Raw genomic sequence first — 15173 nt, forward strand, 5'->3', positions numbered from 1 at the left:
CATATGCTTTTTTGACAATCTTTGTGTAAATGCCAGAAGCACAATTGCTTGGTATTCACTATGCCAAAATATTCATGAGTTCAGCATATTAGGCCGGCATTTATTATGCTACCCTTCACCATTTTTCGGAGATGGGTGGTATCCGCTAAAGATCTGTAACGAATTTTGTGATTCATTCAATAGCTGACGACGATGAAGAATTGCGCCTGAAGTGGGTATGTGCCACAGGTGATGAAGAACAAGCTTTTGTAATGTGTTGGAGTAATAGACGACCCACTCCTCACGCTATTCGCATTATGTGACGCCGTTTTTTTGCCATTCTAAAACACCTTATTGCTCATAATAACGCAATCTTTTTTCTGAGATCAAGCCTGCTTAAAGAAAATTTGTGTACGAATCAAGAGCACTAGCATGCCTCACTGGCACGCAGTGGACCAGGGTTCGAATCTGACTATGACACCACAAGTATTTGGTGTTTTTCATTTGAGTTTCCTTCCTTATTTTGTGCAGCAGTAGTTACAGACATTGGCGCGCGGTTGCGGACAACTACGGCACGGCGCGTGACCCGTATTGTGATCTCATAACAGCTTTCTCTGTAAGACCATGCAATGCTTCGCCGCATGGCAAGACCAATGAAGCAGCACCTTGATTCCGATTATCTTTGTCTATGTGAATGGAAACTTTTCCTACAACACTTAATTATTTTTGTACTGTTCCTGGGTACTCTATATGAAAAATGTATATTTTGATTTGTTTCATTTTGAATATTTGCATATATGAGATGTTAATTGCACTGCTTGGTGCTCGTTACCAAGCTGCTACTCATTACACAAAATGCCGCCGAATAAGAAACCTGCTCTGACACAAGTCATTTTGTACTCAGTACGCACAAGGAACAGGATATAGCTATCGCGTTCAACTAACTCCTAAAGGCCACGCTTAAAAGTCGCCCACTTTTCATTTGCACATTTTGATTTTTTGGTCATAGAGAAGATGTTTTTTCACTCACAACAAAACCGACGCTGACGTCGGAACTTCCGCGAAGCGAGGTCTTAACTAATCACGCTGTATACGAAGGAGCGAAAATTCTCATCATGAAAGCAGATTGCTTTGCACACAACTGCGACATCAGCAATGAATAAGGTGTCAAAGTTAGCCGCGCGCGAAAGTGGACCTTTGTTTTATTAGCTTGAAAATGCACCTTTGGGGCTATCCACGTACAAGAAAAAAAATTTAAAAAAAAGAACAGCACATGCCCACTGTGGAAGCTTTTTGGACAGCTGAATGTGTTTTAGGCTGAAGTGTCCTCAAGCTAGGCAGCATGAGAGGAGTTTGCATGCTGCAGCTGGCATGGCTCGTGTGGATAGCAGTGGTCATTTCCTGAAGCCATGCTTCTTGGTCCACTCACGCGCCGTGTTCTTGCGGTGGCCCCGATTCTTCCGGTAGCCGGAGGCCCCGTTGGTCGCGCGGGGGTCGGTGACGCTCGGGTTGCTCATCAGCCAGCAAATGGCAGTGAGAAGCTTGGAAATGGACTGAGCGAGAGTCCAAATCGATGTGAGCATGTTGAAGCAAATGTTGCCGTCCCAATCGGTGTTGGGGTGGTTGATCTTGCTTTTGAACTTGACCTGCAATGCAGAATAAGCAAAAAACTAAAGTTCTCGAGAACAAATATGGACGAAAACGCCGAAGTTGGCGTAACGTGCAAATCTAATCTGGAATTGAAAAAAAAGTCGACCTTAAAAGAAAGCGAGCAACGAAAACTTGATATCTAAGCGCTAGCATCGAAAACTAGCGCTTAGATATCAAGGCAGATTGCAGTACCGTTCGTTACGCACCATTAGAAACCATGAAATTGTGAAATGCTCTCAAACATATGCTACTTGCTTACGTCACACAAAAATCCCTGGGAGAGCTAAAGTGCACGCTTGTATGTGACCGTTGAAGCAACATTTTACTCGTTATCACTTTGAACCAGCAAAAAAATATTTACATACGCCGGCATCATTTAGGTATAGCACATATACTAATCAAGTTAATGACAGCCTGATTAGTATCACGTAACTAGAACCAAGTATTTAAAAAACGTGGTTGAATTCACTTTTTAAAAATCGGTATAACACGAAATTGACGTGTGCTTGTGGGAGGTAGTGGCCTGATACTGTACCAGTGTGGCCAATCTTTCTCTGGTGAGGGAGTGCGTTACAGGCGGTGGTCACCATTGAGGCCACACCCCTAGATTCTTGATTCCATTCCATCATGGCGCACATATTTTTAAATGTAGTTGGAAACTGCACAGCACCAGGATTGGAACCACGTCTTGCACGCGAGGTTGACACCCTAACCACTACGCCATCGCTGCTTCTATAATGGGAAGAGTTAGGGATAAGATTTAATGGGAAGCACCACAGTAACCTGCGCTTCGCTGATCACATTGCGTTGCTGAGGAACTCAGGAGCAAATTGGAACTCATGATTACGGAGTTAGACAAGGAGAGCAGAAAGGAGAGTCTTAAGAAGATCTGCAGAAAGAGAAAGTAATGTACAACCACCTCGGAAGAGAGCAGTGCTTCGAGATAGGTAATAGCGCCCTTTAAGTTGTAAAAGAATATGTCTCAGGACAGCTAATAACCACGGAACTGAACCTCAAGATTGAAGTAACTAGAAGAGTAGGAATGGGGTGTAGCATATTTGGAGAGCACTCTCAAATAATGACAGGTAGATTGCCACTATACCTTCTGGGAAGGTATATAATAGCTGTATCTTGCTGGTACTTAGCTACGGAGCAGAAACGCGGAGACTTACAAAGAGGGTTCAGCTTAAGTTGAGGACAACGCAGCAAGAGACAAGAAGTTAACAGAGATAAGAGAACAAACGGGGTTTAAGGATATCATAGCTGAAATCAAGAAGAGGAAATGGACATGGGCCGGGCATGGAGCACGTAGACAGGATAACCACTGGTCATTAAGGGTAACTTAATTCCTAGAGAAGACAAGCGGGTTAGGGGGAGACAGAAAGTTAGGCGGGCAGATGAGATTAAGAAGATTGCGCCTATAAAGTGGAAGCAGCAAGCACAGGACGGAGTTGACTGGTTTATCATGGGGGAGGCCTTTGTCATGCAGTGGATGTAGTCAGGCTGATGATGATTATGATAACACGGAAGTGAAACGTTTCATCGCAGATGTAGTTGATCATTCCTTGTGCATTGTTTAACCACACGGGAGATGCAATGAATGCTCCAGTAACAAATTGCAATGTCACGCGAAGGACGGCAAGCAACTCGAAACTTGAGGCGCACATCAAGTAGAGCGCACGCACGAAATGAGCACACACATGACGAGCAAGAACAAGCAACTGCCACATCAGTCGCATCATGTGTGTGCATCGAATTCCTTTCGTGAACATGGCAGCGAGTGAAATGACGTCCACGTTCTCTCGAACTACTATAACTTCAAAGCAGACTGTCTTAGAAGCACAAGAAGTACGAAGCACCTGAATCCCGAGATAAGTGCGCGCGCGAGTGAGCCACAACGCAAGAAAACATCTATACGTACTTTAACCACGCCATGTGGAGGCGCGTGCATGGCGACGTGCGAAGTAGGGCGGCCCAACGGCCTTTAGAGCAAGCGATCCCAACACCCGCCCGTCGTGTCGTCTCGCTACTGATTACTGAAACAAGCTTAAGTTTTTGAGCTGTCAGGACCGCCATAGCTCGCGAAGTTCAGCACCAAGTTGGAGAAGGGTCGCTCTGTAGTGTAATGGTTAGCGCCGGACGCTGAGGAACGTGAGGCCGCTGGCTCAACCCGCTGCTCCGGAACATTTCCTTCTCGTTTTTTGATTGCAATCTGTTGGTAAATGTTTTACAACGTCATATGGGTGACATAAATACATCACGGATTCTCGGTGGACCCGAGAATAAAACACCTTCATGTTAAACAAAAGTTACTTAACCACCGCAAAATAAAGTGCATGTGCTTCTCTATCATGTGCTGCTCGTTGGGATAATTTTGTCCTGTGCTTAATTAGTTAACTTGGATCAAGGAACAACGCCCGCAATGTAGGAAATAAAACCACGTGTCATTGCTCGTGTACTACTGTACTGCAGCGCTCTCAAACGTACTTCAAGCGAAGCAATCATTGGGCGGACCATGACGAAATGAGTGGCCCTGGTCACGGCTTGTCGGTCCATCAGTATTTATAACAGGTGCTAACGGCAAGAAAGCGCAGTTGTCACTGATTAGCGATAGGTTGACTGTCTTATGGCATCGCTTGCTTCGGTTGGAGCTCAAATCAGAGCGCTGCAGTGATTCAGCGCATGAGTGCAATCACGTGGTCCTATTTCATATGTCGCATGCTTTCTTTAAATGTCGGAAAACTTGAATCAGCACGGAAAATGTATGTTGCTACAAACAATAGGATCAGTTGTTCTGAAATGCCCTCTAAATGAAAAAAAAACACACTGAGCATGAAAAAGAATAATTTCCATAATTTATCCTCGTTTATAAACTTATAAGGCACAATAAAAAGATACTGTAATGAGTGCCACGTAATGATGGTTTCATTCAGTTATAGTCCTTTTTTTCAAAAGTAATAGGTTTCATTTATGAGAAACACCCTGCACGCGTAAAAAACCATGTACATTATTTTAGAACTACTTGTTTTATAACAAAGCAGCTTTGAGAATAAACAGCTTAGCTTTAAGCCTGCACTGGCCAGTTAATTATTGGCGTGTAGCCACCCCACGAGATCTACACATGAATGAGAAGCCGAGTCTCTAAAGTGCTGAGCGCTTAAAATGTAACCGCCAAATAAGAGCCAAACGGTTGCATCATGGTCCTATGTTATGGCATCGCTAAGAACCGCATAGGCAACACCACCTCACAGAGCGACAAAAGAAGGTGGGAAAAGACCCACACAGTGTCCTTAGATTCCTTTACCACGTTTCTGTTTTTTTTAAACTGTTCTACTCAATGCGCGTGTTATAGACTTATGTCATGTTTGTGAATGGTGATAGGCGTCCATCGACATACTGACGCGCTTTCCACACAGCAGCTGCAATGCTGCCGACGAGCACAGCGCGTCAGCAAGGAGCCGCCTCCCCGACGCGCTCTGCTCAGAGGCAGCTTTGCAGCTGCTGTGCCGGCAGTCACATGATGATAACTGGCGGTGGAGAGCTTTGGGCTCAATAGAGACCGCGTGCCGTGACGCCTATACGACCACCTCAGTATGTCGACGGCGCCTAACACCAATTACAAACTTGTGATAGGCCCTGGTCAAAAAAGCTAGAGACCTTGATGGCGGTTACTCAAGCAGTTAGAGTAAGTTACTGTCACCTGAGGCGGCCGAAATGGATAGTCGGCCGGGAACGTGATGTCAAGCTTGAAGGTGCCATCTTCGAACGCACTTCCCCTCGGACCCTGGATGGTGGCCCCCAACTTGAACATGTCACTGGGGTTCACCGGAGCAGCCTTGCAGTTGGCAGGTGGAGCTCGGTCGATGTCTACGAACTCCTTGGAGATGCGCTCCAGCGTGGGCAAACGACCACCGGCGGCCATGCTGCAGCAATTCGAGAACCTGCAGTGCTGGACGATTCGGGCTGCGAGTGGCGGCACGTGCCGGGTGCAGTCCGTGCTACTTCGTCGTCAACTCTGGCGATCCCTGTTGGCACGATGGCTCCAGGCGAGTATTAGCCTCTTTATCATCGGAGAAAAAGAAAACGCGGAAAAAATACTCCGCAATTTATTTTGCCCGAATAGCGAGGGAACTCAAAAAAAGTTTTTAGGGATAGCTACGGCAACCAAGTGTAATTAATTATACACCGAATGGTTTTCATTCTGCAGATAAGCATTTATCAGCGTTTCTAAGCAGTTCAATACAGTGGCTGTATTTTTATTTTTTATTTTTTCTTCTACTTGCCCGTTGTAGGGAGCTCTGTCCACTGGGAAAAATGTGTAAATTGCCTGAGTGAGAGAGCACATTATACAGGTAAAGTTACCCACACAAGAATAACAGTGTTTCTTTATATGGCAGTGGGGGAACACTCTGCAGTTATAAGCTTGAAGCCTACCGTCCTTCGCCCTTCGTACGCTTTACTTCCAGGACTTTCGTGCTTGCGCTGCAAACCCTTTTAACACAAAATTCAACCAACTAGCCCGAAAACTAGCCCTTTATCTTTAACATAAACTTGAAGTCGTTTACTAAATATAAGGTTTGCTCCACTTGGCATAAATCCTAACCAGCACTTTGTTCGATATATCCATGCCCCAAAATACTAATTTATATGTGGGGCTCAACGTCCCTGAACCCCCATATGATTATGAGAGACGCCGTAGTGGAGGGCTACGGAAATTTCGACCACCTGGGGTTCTTTAACGTGCACCCAAATCTGAGCACACGGGCCTACCACAATTCCGCCTCCATCGGAGATGCAGCCGCCGCAGCCGGGATTCGATCCCACGACCTGTAGGTCAGCAGCCGAGTACCATAGGCACTACACCACCAGGGCGGGGCATGCCCCAAATTATTAAACAGGTATCTGAGGTTCTCCAGTTTGGACTGCCCCTAAATGCTAAAAAAAGTTTTTCGAAAAACTGAGAAACATGAACGCTGAACCTTGAGCAATATCGGTGGGCGCTGCGGATAGGGTCGGCCGTTCGGAGTAACGTTTGGTCACTTTCGTGCCGATTAGTGTACCATTAAGGGTGGACAAACAGACAAATGTACAGACAGACAGACAGACAGACAGACCAAAATTTTTGCGTCGAAGGTCCCCAAGAAGGCCTATCATCTTTAATAAGAAGCGAGTGTATTAAGGCGTAAATATTTGTAGAGGACCGTATATACCACAGGCGGTACTGTAAAAATGACGCTCATCAACCACGCTTTGTAAGTTGAATCTTCGTTGAACAAGGACACATTTTGCACCTGCGACGTACGGTCCTGGTTTCAAGCATGTTCTCTTAAGAAAATTGTTTGCGTAATTTGTTTGGTTTTGAAAGAACAAAAGTTAATGTGCCATACTGAATTGTATTTAGGAGACCAACGCACCAACGTTCGCAGCATGAAGCGGTGACGTAGAGTCGAGCTGGCGTGATCCATGTGACCGTGACATAATCAAAAAGTGTGTAGTGTATGAACAAGCTGTCGACTGGACGAAGAAAAATGTTTAACCCTTTCGGCCCTAGCGTCCTATGATAATAACATGAATCAACTTTGCTGCCTAATGTGACACAATGAAATCAGAAATCTAAAAAGGTATCCGAACTTTTCTAAATACACCTGCGCAAGGTTGCTTGCTTGCTTGCTTGTTCCTTTCTTTTGTGGCTCTCACCCACTAAGGGGGATTGGCCAAGAAGCCGTTGATTAATGCAAGTCAATACCTTTAGGTTTTCTAGACTAGGGGAATATGAATACTGTGTTTTGACTTTAATATAATTTGGCGCAATGTGAAAAAAAAGGAAAAAATGGTGGGGGGGGGGGGAGAAATAATAGAATTTGTTGAATATCTGAGGTGGAATCGTTATAAGAAATTCTCCTGAAAGTTGAATTATTGCAGTGTATCAGCTAAATAATAAGTGGTAGTGTGGCTAGTAAAATTCGAGAGCTGATCGCTGACTCAGCAAGGTAATCTTTTTGTGTTATATATGAATTCGCAAAGAGCTCCGCAGATGTTCCTGTCGCTGTGTCCCAATGAAGTGGCCCCAAAAGACAAAATATTGCTAGTATTAGGTGATATTCATAATTTTCGCAATAAAATTTCGAAGCAGTTTTTTGTTTGATTTTTGAATCGATGACATGTGATAAGAAAATGGTCGATATGTTCAGGTTCGTTACAGCTTGAGCACATAGGAGATGGCACCAGACCAGACCTGTTTAAGTAGAAATTAAGAGGTGGTAACCGGCAACGTAATTTTGTTATCAAGACTTCCAATTTACGCGTGGGACACCATTTATTATTCAATGTGAAGTGCAGGTGCGAGAAATCTGAATTCGTTATCATGATTTTTGATGAGTCTTCAAGAAGGGAAAGTTTTTTAAGCCTCGCTGCTGTTACATAAGCTGTAGGAGGCAAGATTGGCACAATCGCAAGATCAAGAGATGTTCGCGCAAGTGTGTCTGTCAGCCATCTAGTTTATAAATATACTACGATAGCTTGGCACCCATATCATTCGCACTAGACGAATGTTTGCCGGGATTAATTATTTAAAAGTCTCTAGTACTGCTGATGTCGACGACGATGATGAGAATGAACACATGGAATACGAGTCAGACACTATCACAGCTGTCGATTGAGTCGCAGGAAGTTTACGAATAGCTAGTATAACGGCCATTAATTCCGCTTCAAATATTGGTCTATAATCTGGGAGGCGTAATGAAAATGACCAGAATAATGAGAGAGAAAAAATACCCACACCTGCCTTCTCGCCACTCATAGATGCATCCGTTGAAATTATACTTTATTTGTACCTAATCGAGACCTGCGCAAGCATAAGTAGTATTATTTTCGTCATCGTCTTCGTTGGAACTCTGCAAAGTGGAAAACAAAATGGCAAAGTGCGATAACTATGACACTCACCACAACGAAATAATAAATGACACCTAACCGGTTGACTGATATATCAATGGCTATCGTATTTTTGACGTTACTTCTGAGACGTCTAACTTGCTATTTACAGAGCGGCTTTTTGTTAACACTAACGTATCGCACGCAGTGGTGAACAATATTCACCTCCCAAACATAGGACACCAGGGCGCAGTTATTGCCAGACCTCTGAATGCATTCAGGCTATTCCAGAAGTGTAGCTCTTGTAAAAGCTCCCAATTTCTTGTTATTCTGGTCGATAAAACTGTCCACATCACTTAGATTATATGTAACGGGTGTCTAATAGCAGTATAGTACGTAAAAGTTTTTAATTTGTTTTAATAAATATAATTATGGTGTGTGATGGAGCTAGAAGAAGACGATGATAAGGTGTAGTTCAATCAGCTTGCCCTTAGAAGTATGGGCGAAATGAATACTGGCTCCGCAAAGCAGAGTACGGCAATTTTTTATAAAGTTGGATCTTCCAAAGTGTTCAATATTTAGATGGTATCCACTCAAATGCAATGAGGAGCTGTGCATCACGAGCGCAAAGACATCTTAATAAGCAGTTTAGGTGCTGTAACTAATACGTGGTTGCTATATGTTAGTTTCACAACGATAACTTGCACTAACAGGGTAAATAAATAGATGTATATAAATTCACCAAATTTCACTTTACAACCACTACGTACATCGATGGGATGCCAAGAAAAAATATTTTCGTATTCTTCAACTTGCAGTAACTCCATATCAATAAGAAACAAAAATATCTGCCAGTTAAAAAAAAACTCAGGACCAAAAGGATGTCTAAAACGCTCAACCACCACATGCGTACATAGAGTAATGGTTAACAGTTTTAGGGTTTGTTTCTTAATACATAGAAATGTGGTAGTGATAATTGAAGTTAATTAAACATGAACGAGGAACATTTAAGTGCCTTATTCAGCAGGCCCAATGAGCGAAACACGGCAGACGAATTATGTGGTAGAAACACCCACGTTATCTACGTCACTGGGAACGTCATGGCATGGTACCACCATGTAATGCCATAACAATGTCATAAATTGCAAAAACGCGTGACATCATTCTGAAGTCTTCATGACATCACACGAGGGCATCGTATGACGTCACAAGAACGCGTACTTGGAGACTGATCTTTGATGGAGTACATCGCTATGTGAGGTGCAGAAAGCTTCAGGGGGTGGGGCCAGGAACAGTTCAATAGTTTCGGAACGTCTAGGCATATACATTGTAATGCGTGCTTCTCGCACACTGCAGCCCGTCCTGTATTACGAGAAGTGGGTTTCCCGATTGTAAACCCGAATGCATTACCAATTGTTCAGCAGACTTTTGGTCTTAAATTGTAACACGGTTTACCCTTATACAATGTACCGCTCTATATTTTACCCCTCTAAATAATGAAGTTATCACATTTATAATAACTGTCTATAACCCTCATGCACTTTTTGTTTGACACGCTTCCCCACTTACCGGTGCGTGCTTCTCACACACTGCTGCTCCTCATGTCTTACGGGAAGTCGGGTCCCCGATTGTATAACTTAATACATTACCAACAGTGCAGCAAGCTTTTTCCTTCAATGGTTACGCATTTTACCCCTCTACATTTTACCGCTCTATATTTTAACCCTCTAAGTAGTTAAAGCTGTCAAGTTGATAATTACTGTCTAAGCCATCATGTACTTTGCATTTCACACGCTTCCTCACTGTTCTGTATTATTTTATTTAGTAGGTCATTGTCCTCAACTCTTTGGATAGAATTTTTATTATTAATGGCTTATATCCTTTATATACATATTACCTAATGATAAAAGCCCAGCTTTACAAACAGTGCATATCTGCTGCATGGTTCAATATGAAAAACTTATATCATAAAAGCAGAAATGATTATATGGCTAAAATAAAAACATGCTTTCGCCTTCCAGTTGCCTTAGGGTAAAGCTCAACTTTGTCAGCTTTTTAAAACTTTTCTACACTACAATATGGTCATGCCTCTCCCACTTTTCCTTCGCGTAGTGCGCTATACTACGGTGTTTTCGCTATCGTTTTTTGACGAGAGCGATAGCAGACGACGTTTGGTGTGCTTCCCGCGCCTTGGCGCGATGCAAACGAGGAACATCGGCGCAGAGCTCGCGCGTGCTCGAAGAAGAAGAAGAGGAGAAGAAGAAGAAGAAGAAGAAGAAGAAGCAGAAGAAGAAGAAGAAGAAGAAGAAAAAGAAGAAGAAGAAGAAGAAGAAGAAGAAGAAGAAGAAGAAGAAGAAGAAGAAGAAGAAGAAGAAGAATTGGAAACAGTCAAGCGGTCCCTTCCTCAACTTTATTGTATTCGTTCATCCTTCTTAAACCGCATTGGAAACCGCATATATCTGACGGCAAGCGAACATACTTTATGTTTTTTTTGGCTGGTTCAATTGTCCTTATGTTGTTATTGCAATAGACTTCTTTGCTCACATTACTCTTTTTTGCTCACACCACTCTGTAAGCTTCTTTGCTCACACCACTCTGTGAACAAACGTGTATAGTTTTACCGCCTGAACTGCCCTTATCCATTCCTGAAAAAGACCAGTCCACAACTGAAACGCTGAATAAATGCTTTTCTTTGTTCTGTTTTACCCCGAAAGTGTGTATTGCAAGGGCCGACCTTGAGTTCACTTATGCGTTTCTGTCATGGATATGACATTAGTAAAACACAAAGAAACGGGTGTTGAAGAAAAATTAGACGGCAAAAGTTCCGTTACCGGGAATCAAACCCATGACTTCGTGGTCCTCGGTGACAACTGCCAGACGTTTTCCTTATTGCGCCACCAACACACTGGTACAAGGCTTCCCAAACGTGTGTTGTATCTCTCCCACAATCACATGGTGCTCTTCGGTTGCGAGGCGGTGTCGCCGCTTGTGAGCGGTGAAGTGAAGTACTGCTCGTTTTTATAGTAGTGCAGCTTTCACACGCACCAATGGGGTTTTCCGGCACGTACACTATACTTCGAGCATGATAGCACCGACTAGTAAAATTGCTGCAACAATCGCCGCCGAAACGCAATGTTGTCAACGGGTGAATATCATGCCTACTAAAAACCTGACAGAGGCCACCAGGACGTAGAATGTCTTCCCATATTGAGAATGAAACTAGAGACCTTTTTCTCCCATCTTGTTGAAGCAAGGTGGGGTAGCATACACGTATCTATGAGCACAGGCGTAAGTTACCCTCTTACTTGAGCGCACAAACATTTCCGTTTTTCTCCTCAATTGACGACGCTCTCGCAGAGCGTATATCGAGTACCACTGTGTATTATGTACCAGGTACATGTTAACAATGTCAGCTACCGTACCCAGTTAAGTCATGATCCTGCACGTTAATCAGATTTTAGGATTTAGCCTCCCGGAACCACGATATCATTACGAGATACGATGTACGTAGGGTTCCGGGAATTTCTGCCCTCTTGGGTTCTTGAACCTGCACCTCTATCTGAGCAAACGGGACTCGATCATTTTCGCGTCCAACGAAAATACGGCTGCCGAAGCGTAGGTTTTAAGGATGGATATGTGCCATTAGGCTTGAACATGGATGCTTTCACGTCACCACTAGGCATTGTACAACCTACTAGGCATTGTACACCACTAGGCATTGTACAACCTCTCATGTATTAATAAAAGTAATGTTGCACCTGCTTTCGGGGAAGACACGTTTTACTTTCGTGTTATGCTGTCCCTTATGGGCAATGTTTTTTTTTTTGTAAAGGCGCCTGCCCTTCGCATTACTTGTTAATCACCGAATAAATGAGGGAGTCACCAGGTCTGAAGTGTTAATCACCAATTCTAAGGAGAATATTTAGCTAAATTGAGGGTAATGTGTGCAAAGTCGCATGGCAGCGAACTTGGCCACATTTTATCAGCTTCCCACACAAACCGGGTATACTTGGCCTCTACCAACGTGGAAGCTACATTGACGACGTAGCCCACAAAACATTAGTCACCCTAATTACAAAAGAACTCGTACAAAAACAACATAAGCCCTTCTTTTTATTGACAAAAAGCAGTAAAGTCTATGAACTCTTGAGAAGTTCGAGATAACTGATGAATTTGATGCATACACTTCTACAAGTGACTTGAAAAGAAGGTGATTGTTTAGAGCGAACCTATCGCTGTTTTCCATGAAATCACATATAATGATTTCATGAAATGCTGAAGTAATGCCAAAATTTCAAATAGATTTTTTAGGTGGGGCCTCGGCTAGCCTGAAGCGACTCCCCTGATATGTATTGTTCCTATATGTGGACACTGGAATACAAATGTTTTAAAAACCTAGAGAGAGAGATTGCTGCCCAGTGCAAGCCCCAAAGAATTTTATATTTCACAAAAACTACTCACAAAAAGAAAGAAGGGGAAGAAAGCGTATCGTGAGTGTATGCACAAACAGACTAAATTTTCCGTAACTTCTTCTGGCGTTGATCTAAAGGCAACCCTCAATCTTTGCTTAAAGCCTAAGGACACTGACCTATGGTAGCTTTCATTCACGGTGGTGAAATCGACAACGTCCTGACAAAAGAAGACGTGAATTTGCACATTTTTCTTTCGTAAAAAAGAAAGAAAAAGTCAGCTTTGCGCAGTCAGCCACAGTCGCTAATTATTTACGCAATCAGAGTTGCCATGGGTTGTGGCTCCACTTCTTTTGGGAGGTGCTTCAACCACTCCCTAAACTACTGTTGGAGTCTAGAGCAGAGAAATGACAAGATTCAGGCTCACTGAAAGCACAAAGAAACGAAAAGGGGTGTTTAAAAGAGCACTTATGCTTACAGATATTCACTTTTAATGGCCTCTTTAAGTTGAGCAAAACCTCCGTATTAAGACGCCAGACCAGTGAAAGCCTGCCTCGAGAAACGAAGACTACAAGGAACGAAAACGGAAAGTGATATTGCCGCACAGTTCATTGCGAAAGTCATCTGTAAGGTAAGCGTTGTTTTTTTTCGCTATATTTCAAGCAATATTTTTCACGCAAATTTACGTTTCATAGTACTGCCGCCATGATAAATTAGAATACGCCATGTTCGCGTAGTCTCGCTATTTATCTAAATCAAAACTCTATTGTGCGGGAAGACATACGACAAGTGCACTGTAACAAAAACGCTTGAGCAGATGCAGAATAGAAAACACAACCGTAGACAGGAGACACCATCTAAACGTCGAACAGAATGAAAAAAAAAGCATATCTTGCGGACGCGAATTAGACAGTAAAACGACGAAAACCACTTTCGCCCCCATATACGTGGCTTGATCGCAGTCGTGCGTTTTGCACCACGCCATCGCTTCAGAAGCTTCAGGCAATGACTCTGTATAGGGGAACTCGCGAAATTGATTTTGCGAATCCACCGTATTCATTGAGCAATAAAAAAATAACACCTCAAAGATAGCAGAATTAGCGGTGGCACGATAGCGAACAGCCATATGCAATTTGTGAAGAAGTTTTAAGGGGTCTAGATTTCGAGCCCAAGCAGTCAGCCCGGCAGAAGCAGAAGGAATTTCAATGTTGCCAAAACTTCTTTTTACACCTCAGGTTGACAACATTTTGTAAGAGATATTGTACTTCATTGAAATTTCTATTTCGAAGATTGAACTTCTTTGCTGCATCTTTATGCACCGTTGTGTTCTGTATAGCCGTGACTGTTCGCAGTCATTGTACGCAAGCATGCTCTTTGGGTAGACGCTTTTAGGGAACAGTAGGTGAAGTAGACGCAATACCTCTGATTCTAATGCAATGCTAATGTTTTTTTAAGCATCAAGTTACAATTTATTTATTTATTCTCGAAGTCATCCATGGTGATCAAGAGAGCAGCAGTGTTAGAAGTTTAAAATGGATGTCTTGAATGTTTCATGATCAAGGTTTCTGGCGTTAGAGGCAGGGAAGTTATTCCGCGCGGATAAAGTCTTCAGCACATAGGAAAGGAAATACATTTCGTTTTGTTCGTGATACATTGTAAATAGAGGAACTAGGGACAAAAAAGGGTCCGTTGATTTGTAGCCTAATTAGTGTCATTGCTCAGAAAGAAATAAAAAAAAACATGATGGAGGCCTCAAGTATTGCTTCACCTTATTGCGCAAGCCAAATGAAATGACACGCCCACAGGACTACAGACAATTTAATATGAAAAAATATTGAAGACGATAGCTAAATGAGTTTTTTATTTTTTATTTACTTATTTATTTATTTTTCTGTGTATTTATTAGACAATCAAGCAAAATAAGCAAAATAAAAAACACGATCTCATTTTACAGGTTTATATAAGCAAGAAAGCGTGGCTTCAAAAACACTCTACTGCAATATTCCCCGAAAATTTTGTCAGTTACTGACCCTGCCCTTTTGCTATAGCTTCATTCTCCAGTAACACTTCGAACATTCGAATTCTAGAAAAAAAGTATACTGGGCCTATGGGCCCTCTCTACAACATGCTCGCCGAGTATGTGCCACGGATCACCATTCAAAGGAAGAGTAGACCCATCAAAATATGCACCACAATAACATATTCACAATAGTCGGTATCTAAATGGTCGCAGCAATCTGTATCATGTTCATACTACACTGAAGC

General features: G+C 42.8%; 1 protein-coding gene across 1 annotated transcript; it reads right to left on the minus strand.

Annotated features, from left to right (window-relative positions):
- Window positions 1–1152: 1152 nt before the first annotated feature.
- LOC142777236 (ubiquitin-conjugating enzyme E2 D4-like) lies at window positions 1153–5603 on the minus strand. Its single transcript, XM_075881563.1, has 2 exons — window positions 5330–5603; window positions 1153–1625 (listed from the first exon to the last, which is right to left on the minus strand). The coding sequence occupies exons 1-2, from the start codon at window positions 5549–5551 to the stop codon at window positions 1374–1376; spliced, it is 474 nt and encodes a 157-aa protein (XP_075737678.1). The 5' UTR covers window positions 5552–5603; the 3' UTR covers window positions 1153–1373.
- Window positions 5604–15173: the final 9570 nt, after the last annotated feature.

Source organism: Rhipicephalus microplus, chromosome X, assembly GCF_043290135.1.
Source record: "Rhipicephalus microplus isolate Deutch F79 chromosome X, USDA_Rmic, whole genome shotgun sequence".
NCBI classification, from domain to species: domain Eukaryota; kingdom Metazoa; phylum Arthropoda; class Arachnida; order Ixodida; family Ixodidae; genus Rhipicephalus; species Rhipicephalus microplus.